Raw genomic sequence first — 14,591 nt, 5'->3', positions numbered from 1 at the left:
GATAATATGAACGCTGATGTCCGAACACGGGTGCGCACATGCGAACCGCACCCGGGTCTACTTGAAAAAGTGGTCTGGGGTACAGTTCATGTAAACCCCAGTACAGTTCACTGCTGATATGAACGCAATCGGACCAAATCACGGAAGTGATCTGCTTGTGATATGTGTCTTTGCAGGCTCTCAGTCACAGTTATTATGGTATAATGCATTTCCCATACCTAATTGTGTCCAAATGCACCACTTTAGAGAGCAGCTAACATTCATCACATCATTGCACATTCAATGCATCTGCAGCAGACGAACACAAGTGTTGTCTTGTGCATGCAAAGTTTTGGTGGTAAAGCAAAAGAGACAAACTTTAATACTTCACTTAACACAGTGATGTCTTCTCCAGTTGTTACCTAGATACAGTGGTAAACAGATGTAATCGGACCCAAATTATATATAATAATGTGAACCGAGACCAGCAGAGGGAGGGGGAGGAAACGAATCTGGGTGCAGTCCTAGCAATCGAACCAAGTGTGAAAGCACCCTTAGGCTTTTTTCAGAGAATGTATCTTGTAAAGTGCGTTTGTGTGACTGTACTGTACTGGCAGATTTGTTCACTTATTTATAGTCAAACAAGTAAAAAAAGACCTGCCAGTGTTGATAAAGTAATCGAAAGTAGATAGATTACATTTCTGGCGTTGCATAATCTAACGTAAACCGTTACAAATTACATTTCACAGTATGTATTCTGTAACCTGTAGTGGAATACCTTTTAAAAGTAACCCTCCCAACCCTGTTTTTAACAATTGTAACTATTTAGCTGCACACTGAATACTACCCCCTTACCACTGATGTTTTTTGCTTATTTTTTATCCAGAGCAAGAGCCCAGGAGCATTTCAAATTGGCCACTTATGAGGTACCATTTTGGTTAGGAAGTTGCCTTTGAAGGCATCTGTCTAAGCAGACAGTAGAAAGGGAGGCAGCTCTCTAGGAAGTCCCCTCACATTGTTATGAGCCAATTATATTATCTACATGGATTTTACTTCACACAAAAGCCACATCAAAATGGCAAACATGCCTTCAAAATGAAAGTATTTAAACAGAAATCATAATAGTTGAAAACAGTGAAGTACACAGTCGAATTTACGCCACTGTGTTATGAAATGTATGACACTATGTTATGAAATGTACGACACTATGTTATGAAATGTACGCCACTGGGTTATGAAGCACTGAATTGACCAAAAAATACCGTAAAAGCAGGGCCCTGATTTTACACATGAAAAAAACAGGCACACAGGCCTGAGGTCAGTCATTATCACTCTGCCTTTTGTGTTTTACAGGTACATGATGTTAATTGATGGTAAAAATGAAGTTTACATGATTGACAGAGACAACTCAGTGTTTCATATAGAAAACCTGGAGTTTCCTTTCCGGAAGGATCTGCGCGTTCACCTCTCCAACACGTTATTGGATGGGGTGAGTTATTCCACGCCATAAAAGCCTGGCAATGGTGTTAGAGAGTGTGGATTAGCTCTATCACTACGCTTAATGGATGCCCACAGGTTTCGTTTTCATCAGACTGGTCAAAAATGTGAGGTCCTTTGATCTAATGTATCTTTTGAAACATTAACTCTTTCCCCGCCAAACACGGAATTTTCCGGGTTTTATGAAAAAATGCTTCCCCGCCAAACAGAATTTTCCGGGTATCCGTGTTTTAGGTGGTATACGGTAAGGAAGACCCACGCGCATGTTTTGAAAGAGTACGCAACTCTTTGATCAAAGAAACAGACTGCGATCGTCTCAAACGTGAAGTGGAACACCATACTAATACTAAAGCACTTGTTTGATAAAAATGCCTTTTTCTCAGCTTTTTGTCCGAAATGTTGTTTTTGACAAAACCTACCTCTGTTCAAGTGGCAATAAAAAAAGAACAAATGAAGATAAAATAAAATGGTTTTTTTTTTTGTCTAAAAGCAGAGGCTCAAATCTTTATTTTGATATATAGCATCTTCATATATTCATGGAAGAAAATATTCTGCGGGCCATTAAAATTTAGCGAAAATCGTCAAAAACCCTGGCGGTGGCTGGCAACTTTTTTTAAAAACGCTGGCGGGGAAAGAGTTAAAGAGGATTTTGCTCTTAAAGCATTTATTGCTTAAACCTGAGAGTGTGTACTGCAGACATACTAAGAGTAATATTTAGTGTTACGTTAAATGTAGTAAATATACTCACCGATGAGCCAAAACATTATGAACCACCTGCCTAATATGCTGTTGGTCCTCCACGTGCTGCTAAAACATCAAACGATGAGGTTTGCCTCTTCTCGAACCACTGTCGGTGGGTACTCACCACTGCTGATCGTTAGCACCCCCGCAAGCCTTGCCATTTTAGAGATGCTCTGACCCAGTCTTCTGGCCATAAGAATTTGGCCCTTGTCAAAGTCACTCAGGTCTTTACTCCTGCCCATTTCTACATTTACATTTTACATTTATGCATTTGGCATTTATTCAAAGCGACTTACAGTGCACTTATTACAGGGACAATTGCCCCGGAGCAACCTGGAGTTAAGTGCCTTGCTCAAGGACACAATGGTGGTGGCTGTGGGGATCGAACCAGCAACCTTCTGATTACCAGTTATGTGCTTTAGCCCACTATGCCCACTATGCAGAATTTCTCCTGCATTCCTGCAGACCTTGACATGTTGCCTTATTAGGAAATGATCAGTGCTAATCTCTTCACCCGTCCGTTGTCATAATATTTTGGCTCATCAGTGTACAGTGGCCCCCAAAAAATATTGAACACTTAAAAATATCTGAACGTCAATGCATTATATGACAAAATAAAAATATCAAAGCAAGTTCCATTTATTTTAAGCTAGATGGCACAAACAATCTTGTGTGCTTCAAGCAAGGAAATCTGATCTTTTCTCAACGTTAACTAAATCAATTTCACAAATGTGCTTATTTGATTGTTGACCTAGAAATAGTTCAGAATCAGATTTTTTTTTTTTGTTTTGTTTCTTTTCTTTGTTTTACATATTTCAAAATTTAAAATGTTCAGTATATTTTCAGGTTTAAATGACAAAAACAATTCCCTCATTTTTAATGTGTTCTCAGACTTTTTGAAACCCACTATATAGTATAATGTATTAACCAAATTATACTAGTCTTTGATTTTTGTGTGTGGTTGAGATTTCAAGCTAATTATCCAAGTCTAATTACTTCTTCACAGCCATTTGGACATGTAATTTTTTAATTAATTAAGCATATTGGCTTATAAATCTTTTATAATTTATAAGTCTTATATTCTTATAACTTAAGTCTTTTTAATTCATAGGAGATGATTATCGACAAAGTGAATGGTCAGCCTGTCCCACGCTATCTCATCTACGACATCATTAAATTTAACGTGAGTACCTTTCAGAAATAATAACAAAAACACATGCCTATTTGTTCTTGATTCAATTTAGAAAAATGGCTGTTGGCAGTAACCCAAAAGCAAAAGCACAAAACAGAGTTATTTAACTAACCAGTAAAACAATAGATCTCCAATAAATATGAATTCTGTCATCCTTTAGTCACCCTTACAACATTCATAACCTGTATGACTTTCTACTGTGGAACACAACAAATGTTTAGCAGAATATTCATGTTACTTTTTCCCTACAATGACCACAAGCTGTCAAGCTCCTAAATGACAAAGTTTATTCATATTAATCGTATGCTATATTCCAAGTATTCTAAACTCATTGTATAGCTTTTTTGTGGAGAAGTCTCAAATTTAAGCCGTTATTCACTGAAAATCATCCCTTCCATCGCAGCTCTTGCATCTTATTTGCAGACAAATTTTGTAAGCTTGCTGTATTGCATCATTGACACCAAACTTGTGACTAAAGGTGCCATTTTCCATTAAACACAAGCTTGAAGAATTTAGAGCTATGACAAAGGGGAGCATTAGCATTGAATATGAGCAATTTATTACATTTAGGTCAAAGATTACTTATTATGTTATAAAATCAGGATTTTAGTAGGGCAGAGCAGCAGCTTGGAAATTGCTTGGAAGTGACTACTGATTAACATGTAGTCATAATGGGCATTGTTTCAGTCACTATTTCATACTCGTTCTGTTGTCTGACAACAGAAACAGAACAAATATGTACATGAGAACAGCTTTATTGGGAATTCAGCTGTATTAAAATACAATATCTGAGCATAGATATTAGGAGAGAAGCAAACAGAAGTAAAGGGCTGACACAAGGCAGAATGCAAATACAAAGTGATGATGTCATGAATATACTAATTAACATATGACGTCATCTAGCGACATTTAGTGACTTTTTGAGCAGGCTTTAGCTACTTTTCATTTAAAGGTGTTGGCAACACGGTGAGCAATGTCCATAGTATACTCAGGAATATGTAAATTCAGTTACATTTTTGTTAAATAATTTTTAATGTGTGGGTCGGTTCTTAATAATGTGTCTTTTAGAAGTTTAGAAGGGAATGCAAAAGTGATACAGCATTTTTTTCTGCACTATTTTCCTCTACAGTTCTGCTGTATAAACACAATTCTGCATTTGAAACAGGATGCTTGGATTGTTTTTGCTTGGTTACAGAAGCAGAAATGCATTTCTCAAAAAAGCTTAATTTGTAAGGTTAATGCCACAGCAGCCGGCATGTAAAAACAGACAGCACATTAATTCTGCCTTTCCAATGATGTGTCAAACGTTGGCTTCTATTAAACGACTAATATTCAAACAGTTAAATTACTCACATATTTTCTGTGTTCCATCAACTGTAGTTATTAACTTTGTCTATGATAAACGATTACATTAAACAGTAATGCAGATATAACTCATATCCCATCGACCCCAGTGACCCATCGAGCTCAGAACTCATTTAAAAGCGTGAGTGTGTTGCAGATAGATTATTGATCTTGAAGTAGCCCGTCACATATTCTTCCCTTTCCCTTAAAATATTTTTCAACATGTAATTTTATTGTTACTAGTTATAGAGTAAATGGCCACTAAGTTACGATTTACGCACTACTAAATATTTGAGCATTGCACCATTAATCTAAGGTGAAATTACATATAAACTAAATATTTACGGAGGCCTCGGACCAGGAGTGATGGTTGCAAAGTTTCAACACAGACATAATACAGTATATAGGATATAAAAATGAATATGAATATGTCCAGTTGGTCTGTTCTAATACTCCATTCTTATTGGCAGGAATGCTTGCAGTTCAAACCATTGAATGCACAGGTAGTTCTAGTCCGTTTTTATCACCGTTCTATATTACTGCGCCTTCTCTGCTGTCTCCTGTAATGACTCAATACGGGAGTCTTATGCCTGTGTTCAAACTAACTTCAGATACGAATATAATGTCAGAGCTATGATTAACCATCACATCACAAAGCAACATCAAGTCATGCAGTGTCGTCTTTTAAATCAACTGTGATTGTCACAATGTATGCATCCACAAATAGAAAATGCAATTGCAAATACAATTTGAAATTTGTTTTGAAAATTGCCCAGAAATTACTTCCATACATACCATATTTCAATGGAAAAATAATTTACTACTGCTGAGAGTTACGTGAGACAAAAAAATATTTTAACATCATCCATAATGCTGTAACATGTTTCAGCATTTATGTTTACAAAATTGAAGGCTGCTATTGGATCAATAAAGGTAAATGTTGTATTATGCGTCTATTACACATTACTATACGGACAGCTTACCACCTACTAACTAGTAACTTAATAAACAAACTAGTAGTTACTAAGCCCTTAATTCAAAATTCATGTCCCAACTTAGTAATAATACACCTAAAAATTGTTATTATCTCATCATTTAATGCCATCCCAGATGTGCATAACCTTCTTTCTTCAGCTGAACACAAAGAATTTTAGTAGAATAGCTCAGCTCTGTAGATCCTTAAATCAAATAGTGAATGGTGACCAAAACTTTGAAGCTACGAAAACCATATAAAGTCTGCATAAAAGTACTCAATATGACTCCAGTGTTTTCATCAATATCTTCTAAAGTGATTCATTTGGTTTTGGGTGAGCACCAACTCCTTTTTCACGGTACATATTGCCATTACAGGCTCTAGGCACGATCATGATTTCAAGCTCCTTCTGCTTGATGCATGCACAGAGCACTAGATGGTGTAAGGAATTGTAATCATGCTTGAAATCATGATCGCCAAGGAGTTTTATAGTGTAAATTGAGGTACATTGTTCTGTTCTCATCCAAAACCGATGGAAATGCTTCTGGAGACGTGGATTAAACCACTGGAGTTTAACGGTTTAGCAATTTCTATGCTGACTTTATCTCCTTTTTGGAGCTTCATAGATTTGGTCACTATTCACTTGCATTGTATGGACCTACAGAGCTGAGATATTATTATAAAATCTTTGTTTGTGGTCTGCAGAAGAAAAAAAAAGTCATACACATCTGGTATGGCATGAGGGTGAGTAAAGGATGAGAGAATTTTCATTTTTGGTTGAACTATTTCTTTAAGTGAGACCTTATGCACAGGTGATGCAACCCTACCTAGAACACATCAGCATAGTGGTTGGCAGCTTTTGCAGTCACCACTCACATTTTCCTCAGAAATGAAAAAAATAATAATAAAGTTTGATAATGTAGTGTTTTATAAGAGTAGTCCCTGTAGTGTGAAGAGTTAATCTTCCCTGGCCTGTGTGGCATATGGTTCATCAACAAAAAATTATCGCTTTACTTGTTTCTGTCCAAGACCTCCTGCTGGTCTTATTAAGACCCCTCCTGTCATCTGGCCCACTATTGGTTTGTTTCTGTTTTTGTTTGCCCTGTTTGGCTTGGCAGACTATACCTTACCATTGCTATCATATGACCAGCCAAATTCCCTGAAATTATATATTTTTTTCTTGTTTTGCTTTTCTCTACAACACTTCTTTGGTGTTTATTTGGTGATTTTTTTTTTTTGGCATATGCAAAATTCTGGTCTGGGACACTGCAACACAAACAAGCATAGTGGCCCAATGCTGTTAATCTAAATATCAACACACTTCAAGTGCAACAAGACCAATCAGATTGGGGGAGTGGAACTAACTGATGTTGAGTAAATAAAAGGCTTGGGATCAATGACTATCATGTATCGATAATCAGAAAATTACCAGATGCACCTGGCGAACAACACAGCATGTTCTAATATTCGAAACAGTTGTTTTCTATGAAGGTATGCATACACCACCACCGCTGCTTGTAATCTCCGGAGGCTGTTAAAAATTGTTCAGCACCACGGAGCTCAGCTCACAGAGTTTTCCTTTAAATTGACCACAATTATTATCAAAGGACAGATTACGTACTCTAGTTATCACTGAATGATATATTGTGTATACATGTATGCATCTTTCATATAGCCAAAACAATGTATTTTCAGTTACAAGTTTGTCTTTTTGTTGTTGATCATTTGAATGAAACCTCTTCAAGTCTGCATATATAAAAATTGCATAATAATTCTAATCGTTCAGTTTGTAGAGTTACATCAGTTTCATACACTTACCTGCACACTAATCAACATCACTTTGTTCATAATCGGAAGAAGTACAAAAACCTTTTGTAATATTTTGATGCCTCAAAAATTTATAGATAAAATAACGCGCCGATCAATAATCTATATCGTACCTGGCATTACAATGTATCTCCCAATAAAGAGTGTCCCCCTCAATGTTGTCATCTGCCAGGCACAAAAACTACTGTTGTTGAGCAAACAGGAAGACAGACACTGAACATGTCACACAAGCAAGTGTACTTGCTATTTTTTATGTACTTTTTATTTTCAGTAGTGTACATTTTCATTGTTAAAGAACACCCGCTTATTCACTGCCTTGCTAAAAGTCCACCAAAGATAATGTTATTTCCTCTTGTGTTGTCGGAGATGCAACATGATGCATTTGCCATTCACTCTGCAACTGGAATGTAGCCATATACGCATATGGCCACTTCCCGATATGGTTTGATCTAGCTGATCATAAGACGATTTGCACCCTGTTCGCACCTGTATTTAGCGTTGTTCAAATAAAAGCAAGTTGTGAAAGTTGGCTTTTTATAAAATGCGCTCTGCCTGTGTTTACAGATTTAATGCACACACACACACACACAAACATACTGGTGTAGCGAATCAGCTCTATATTCTTCCACCATTAGGTAGCGAATCAGCTCTATGAAATATTAATAATCAATCATAACTTGTTATAATCGATTATGAATATTTGGATCAGTTAATCGGGTTAACTTGATGTAGCTACATTAACATTACAACCAAATACTCGGTTCATCCCGTGAACACTCAATTTTGGTTATTAATTAATTAATTAATAGAAATGTACATTTCCGGGGCAAGGGAAATGTCTTTCTTACTAAGTATTAAGAGCAAGTAGTCAAAATCTATGATTAGTGACTTTAGATATGAGCTTGAGACACAGACAACTTTACATGTGACATGAACAAGACTTTATTAACTAGACTAAACATTTAAACTACTCTAACATACATATACATACATTCATACAGTTTACCAAGGGAAAGAGGGCTGAAGCAGAATACAGGAAGGCAAGAAGTTATAGCATTGTTTGAAGTTCAGCAGATCAACAGCCTGAGCAAACCATCATATTAGTTCTGACACGCCTTTTTAGAAAGGGGTTAAGGATACTTAATGTATCAAATAATGAGACTAAGTTTGATACTTGCATGTCCCATTTGAATTAAACTGTCCTGATGCAATTTGTTGAGGCTCCAGTTGATCTTTGATGATGTTGTCTTGATGAGAGAGAACCAGTGAGAGTCAGAGGATCTTGGTGAATGGGCAGTCGAGGCCGTAGCCTGGCACATGCTTGGGAGTCCTTGGGGCCTTCTAGTGTGGCATCATTCAGCGAGAGAGTGAGAGAGCACAAGGCTCAGAGAACCAGAAAGCAAGAGATAAGAGAATAAGAGAGAGGAAAAGAGTTGGTAAGATAAGAGAGATGAGAGGAAGTGGGCGCAGCAATTTTATACCCTCGGGAAACAGGTCCCACCTCTCATTGGCTCGACCAATGAGAAGGGTTTGGGTTCCAGGCGGGAATTTGGTTTATTGCTCTTTGTTGTAAAATTGCCCATTGCATGTGCAAGAAAGAAAATAGGAAATATACTTTTAATACTAATATGTTGTTGTTATCGACATATCATGTACACAGTCATTTCGATCTTCAAAATACCAAGTTATAGAGACCAAATATGCCACACATATGATTTTGGTTAACCATAGTATGCAAAGTCTGAAACATTAACCCATTAGTTTGCAAGAAAACATAGATCAAGCACATTTAAGGGAAAATGTGAGATGGCACACTAGATATATGTCAATATTTATCACATGGATATATAGAATATATATATAGGATTAACAGGGTTCATTTCTCTTTCTCAGTAAGAGAATGAAGGGAGGGTCAGCACTTCTCTGAACATTCCTTTGGAGGTCCATTACTCTGGGCAGGAGAATGATTCCTTTGTTCCGTCACGGCTCATTTGCATGTTTCTGGCTGGGTTTATGACGGTAAGAGATTTTAGGCTGAATGACTCAAAAGATGGCAAAACATAACGTAATATCATTCTACGAAGATCTTATATTCGAATTTAGCTAGGCCAAATCGTAAGGTTTAATTTGATACCAAGAAAAGTATATTTAGTACACTTAGAAAGGGAATATACACTGAGGCTATTAAATATGAGGCCTCAGAGTTTAAAACACACACTGAAACAGTTCTAACGAGTTTGATATACCTCAGAAATACACAACATACAGGGATTACACGTATTTCATTAGCAATATGCAGTTCTGTGTTTAACTGGAAAACACACACACACACACATTTTTACGCTCAAAGTTTCCCTTCGTGTCCACATGATAAGCACGTGGTGAGCATGCGGATGTCACATGCGTTCTCTGTCAATAGTTCATTGTCTCTTTGTCAATACATTTATTGTGCTTGTGGAGGCTGGTTGGCTTATTTCAGTAATTAGGGGTTTTTAACAGTAAGTTCTTGTTTGTTCGGGAATCTGTTAAGGCACTGATCCTCCGCCATACCTTACAGTCCCCTTTTTCGCCAGGTGGTGTCCCTGTTGGAGACATCATCGGATCGACAATCATCACAATGGCGGATGGCAGGTGAATCATGAGGGTTTTGTAGCAGGTGGTTGTTCCACGGTGGGTGATGTAGAGAGTAGCCACATCCAGGTCTCTGCAGCAGGTGCAGAGGCAGCAGGTGCAGAGGCAGCAGGTGCCTTGACAGTGTGTCACCTGTCATTATGAAGTCAGTTCGTTTGAGGTAGGTGCTTGTTTGTGGCTGCAGGGAGTGGTTATGGGCATTGTGTAGTGTGGAGAGAGTTTCAGACTGACCTAGTACTGGTAGCAAAAGGGCAGCAGGTGGCCGTTCAGCCCTTGGTTCGGCACCTAGTCACCAGGTGTCTGAAGTCTGCAGTGTTACTCTGCTCTGGCAGCAGTGCTGACTTGAGCTTGCCTGAGTGGTGTTGGGCAAGAGTCAGAGGTTTGTTCTTCCCAGTACTCCTCAGGGGAGTTCTGTTCCAGGAGCTCTTTTGCTAGTGCTAGCAGCTCTTGTAACTCAGTAACAGGCGTTTCTAGCTGTCTTTGTGCAGCCTCTGTTTGGCACCTGTTTGAAAGGTGTACAGGAGGATGTTGTTGTAGACTGCTGTGGGACGCCCTGTGGTGTTTGCTGGGTGAGGCCTTGTGTTTGTTAAAGGCCTTCTGTGTCAGGTCACGCAGTTGTTGGATAGGCATTGTGTGGGGGCAGGCCATAATGCCTAAATGGTGACTTACCATAGGATGGAGGTTTCGGAGGAAAAGGCACTTGAAGCTGGTGTCCTCCTCCATCCCAGGTTTGTTGCGAGCTCCGAGCAAGCTCGCCTGAGTCTGTGGTAGTAAACATAGGGAGTTTCATGCCGACCCTGTTTGGTGTCTAGGGCAGCGATCAGTCCGTTGTTAGACTCTGAGAATTCCCTTATGATGGCTTGTTTCAGCTGCTGGTAGTTAGACTGGATGTTTTCTGGCTGTCGAGCCAGAAAGCGCCGCAACTCTGGGCTGGACGTGATCCAGATCAGATGGAGTCTATCTTGATGGTTCACACTCATCAAAGACTGCAGGTGAAAGTCAATGTCTCGCAGGTAAGCGTGGACGCCGTGGTCTCCTGCAAGCTCTGGTGTAAATGCAGGGATATGTCTGGCCATTCGGTTGAGGTCTTTGAGTGTCGCTACACGTGTCGCTTCAAGATTCGCCTGAATCAATCCTTTTCCTTCGCGGCTGCGGAAGCTTTCAGGAAACTGTCCGATGACGTGTTAAGCAGAGGGGTTTGTCTCCCCTTTGTAAATCTGTGCTTGGCTGGGGAGGTTTCTCTGTTGATTGCAAGTGGGGAGTGAGATGTCTCTCCTGCTGTGGTTCCTTTTGCAGCAGGTAAGAGTGTCTCAGTTCTCGTTGGACCATGTCAAGTTCATCTTTGGTGTTTTCCAGCTGCTGAGTCAGCACTTTAACTTCAGCTCTGGACACATTCAGTTGACCTTCACAGGCCATGATTCTGGCATCTTTGTCCAAGAGTTCAGAATTTGCTGTTTTTAACAGTGAATCTTTGTGAAAAAGTACCTTTTCCAGGTGCTCTCTAGCTGTCTTTTCCAACTGCTCTTGTTGTTTAGCAGCTGTCAGAGCCGTTTGAAGTCTGTGGATTACCTCCTGTGACTCCCTTCTGCCAGGGTCCTTGTGTCTGTCCTGAGCCTCCATCTCTAGCTGGTCTATGCGGTTTTTAGCATGTGTCAGCTCCGCTTGGGACTCAGTGATCTGGCGCTTGAGGTTGTTTACCTCCTGTTTCAAACCTGTGAGGTTGTGGGCCAGGACGATAACCTCAGTCAGATATTTGTGCTCATACCTCTGGTTTGAGTCGCCTGTCATTAGTTCTTTTCCCTCGCTTTCCAGTTGCTTTTTGTTCTGTTGCTGAAGGTCGCCAGCAGCCATGGATAAAAGGGTGTTCCTCAAAACACCTAGCCAGTCCTTTTGGCCTGCCATCTGGGCAGTTAGGCTGAGCATCTGCAACATTTTGGCACACTTCTGGTGAGAGTAAGGGCAAGAGACTAATGCAAGATCAGACAGAATTTGGAGCTAAAGGCAAAGTGAGACAGCAAGGTGTATAATGTACAGCTAGGTTTTGCTAGGTGTGGTTAACAATTGAAATGTGTTCCTGATTATTACTATCTTAGCTGCAAATAGCAGGATGCTCAGATTTGTGTGGATCTGAGTGGCTTTGCTAAAAGAGCGTAAGCCTAGATTTAATAAATGACTTAAGATGTTTCTTTGGGTCAAATTATTTATCAGCACTTACTGATAGCATACAACAGGCTTGATCTTTGAACACATGAAGAGGAGAAAGAAAGAGGAAGAAAAGAGCTTTCCTATTAGATTGTGTCTATTAGTGTTGCTCAAAATTATGCCATAGAAATCGCCTAGATTACTAGTGTAGCTGGCTCATAAAATTTAAGCAACTTGTTGCAAATAAACACAAAATCGAGAAGAAAAGTATGTCTAGTTACTTTTGCAGTTTTATGGGGAAATAAAACCACACTAGACCAAGAGGGTTAAATGGGAAAATTAATAGCTGACTTCTATTATTAGTAAAAATAAATAAAAAGACTTGAAGAAGTGATTAAAATAGCAGAATAACCTTGTATTGGCAATAATCAATAGCACTTATGATTAACAATTAGATTTGCTTTGGACATCATTCTATAGTTGGTCACAGCTGTTAGCGTGTTCAAGACCACACAATGTGTTTGTCCCTCTATAAAGTTTAGTCAACGTGCCATTGAAAGTTCCCACTAACTATAAAAATTATTCTCTATCTAAACAGTTTACATGTAATTAAGTTTTTAGATTTAATTAACAAAGTAACTGCAAATTTAGCTGAACAGCTGCTCAGTAAGGGATGCACCTGAAAGGTGCAGGTGAAGTTAGATGAGAAGAATTAAAGTTAAGGAAAGAGAAAGTGAAAATTCAGAAACCAGAAATGGGGTTAAAGGAAAATGGTTTAGATCACTTCACTCTGCATGCACACAAGCTGTAGATAAAGGCTTCATGTAAATTATGCTAGCAGCTAACTGTTGAAGCTATTAGTTAGCTTAGCCTAAGCTAAGGGGCTGCTAAGTTGGGTTAGCTTAGCCATCTAGGCTGGTTTGTTTACAAAATGGCGTCGGAAGGAAACACGTGCTATCTGGAGTGAGCACTTCCTGTGACAAGTCGTTGTCATGGGAACCAATGCACTTCAGAGTTTCAGTGAGTGAAACACAGGTTTGATCACCAGGAAGCTAAGCCTTTTAGATGCACAGATAAAGTTTAGATGAAGGACATCAATCTAACTATAATTTGTAAGGCCTTTATACTGTGAAAAGGGGAGCATCGCCCAAATCTACATTTATATAACACTGTACTGAGATTTCTTCATCAGAAACAGGTTAAGCAATCAATTCTGGTACAGTTTACATGCCGCTGAGCTGAGATTCCTTCATCAAAACAGACTTACACTTTAATACTGAAATTAGGGTTTCTCCGCTAAAATCATATTACTCGTACACTGATACCTTTTGAAAATATGCTTAAATGTTTTAAAACTCTTTCAACTACAGTAGAGATGTCAATTCAAGCCATTACTTTATCCGCGATCCAAACAAGCCAGCAACTAGTGAAGCAAATGCCGCTTCAGCATGTCATGTCCTATTCTGACCGAATTATTCAATGCACACTTTTAGGTTGACAGTGGTTCAAGCTCATAAACTTTGTTTAATCATGCCCGCGATTCTCCACCATTATGTAGCTGAATCAGCTCTATATTCTTCCACCATTAGGTAGCTGAATCAGCTCTATGAAATATTAATAATCAATCATAACTTGTTATAATCGATTATGAATATTTGGATCAGTTAATCGGGTTAACTTGATGTAGCTACATTAACATTACAACCAAATACTCGGTTCATCCCGTGAACACTCAATTTTGGTTATTAATTAATTAATTAATAGAAATGTACATTTCCGGGCAAGGGAAATGTCTTTCTTACTAAGTATTAAGAGCAAGTAGTCAAAATCTATGATTAGTGACTTTAGATATGAGCTTGAGACACAGACAACTTTACATGTGACATGAACAAGACTTTATTAACTAGACTAAACATTTAAACTACTCTAACATACATATACATACATTCATACAGTTTACCAAGGGAAAGAGGGCTGAAGCAGAATACAGGAAGGCAAGAAGTTATAGCATTGTTTGAAGTTCAGCAGATCAACAGCCTGAGCAAACCATCATATTAGTTCTGACACGCCTTTTTAGAAAGGGGTTAAGGATACTTAATGTATCAAATAATGAGACTAAGTTTGATACTTGCATGTCCCATTTGAATTAAACTGTCCTGATGCAATTTGTTGAGGCTCCAGTTGATCTTTGATGATGTTGTCTTGATGAGAGAGAACCAGTGAGAGTCAGAGGATCTTGGTGAATGGGCAGTCGAGGCCGTAGCC

The 14,591-nt window shown here is 38.7% G+C and overlaps 1 protein-coding gene across 1 annotated transcript in view; it reads left to right on the top strand.

Annotated features, from left to right (window-relative positions):
* The window catches only part of LOC127621571 (mRNA-capping enzyme), a 195,351-nt gene that overhangs the window by 41,514 nt on the left and 139,246 nt on the right, over nt 1-14,591 (top strand). The window contains exons 9-10 of the mRNA XM_052095228.1: nt 1,333-1,468; nt 3,329-3,400. Of these exons, the coding sequence (XP_051951188.1) occupies nt 1,333-1,468; nt 3,329-3,400 (208 nt within the window). The remainder of the gene's footprint in view (nt 1-1,332; nt 1,469-3,328; nt 3,401-14,591) is intronic.

Source organism: Xyrauchen texanus, chromosome 28, assembly GCF_025860055.1.
Source record: "Xyrauchen texanus isolate HMW12.3.18 chromosome 28, RBS_HiC_50CHRs, whole genome shotgun sequence".
In the NCBI taxonomy this organism is placed as follows: domain Eukaryota; kingdom Metazoa; phylum Chordata; class Actinopteri; order Cypriniformes; family Catostomidae; genus Xyrauchen; species Xyrauchen texanus.
The sequence above is the reverse complement of the archived record's forward strand: the minus strand, read 5'-3'. Positions and strand labels throughout refer to the sequence as shown.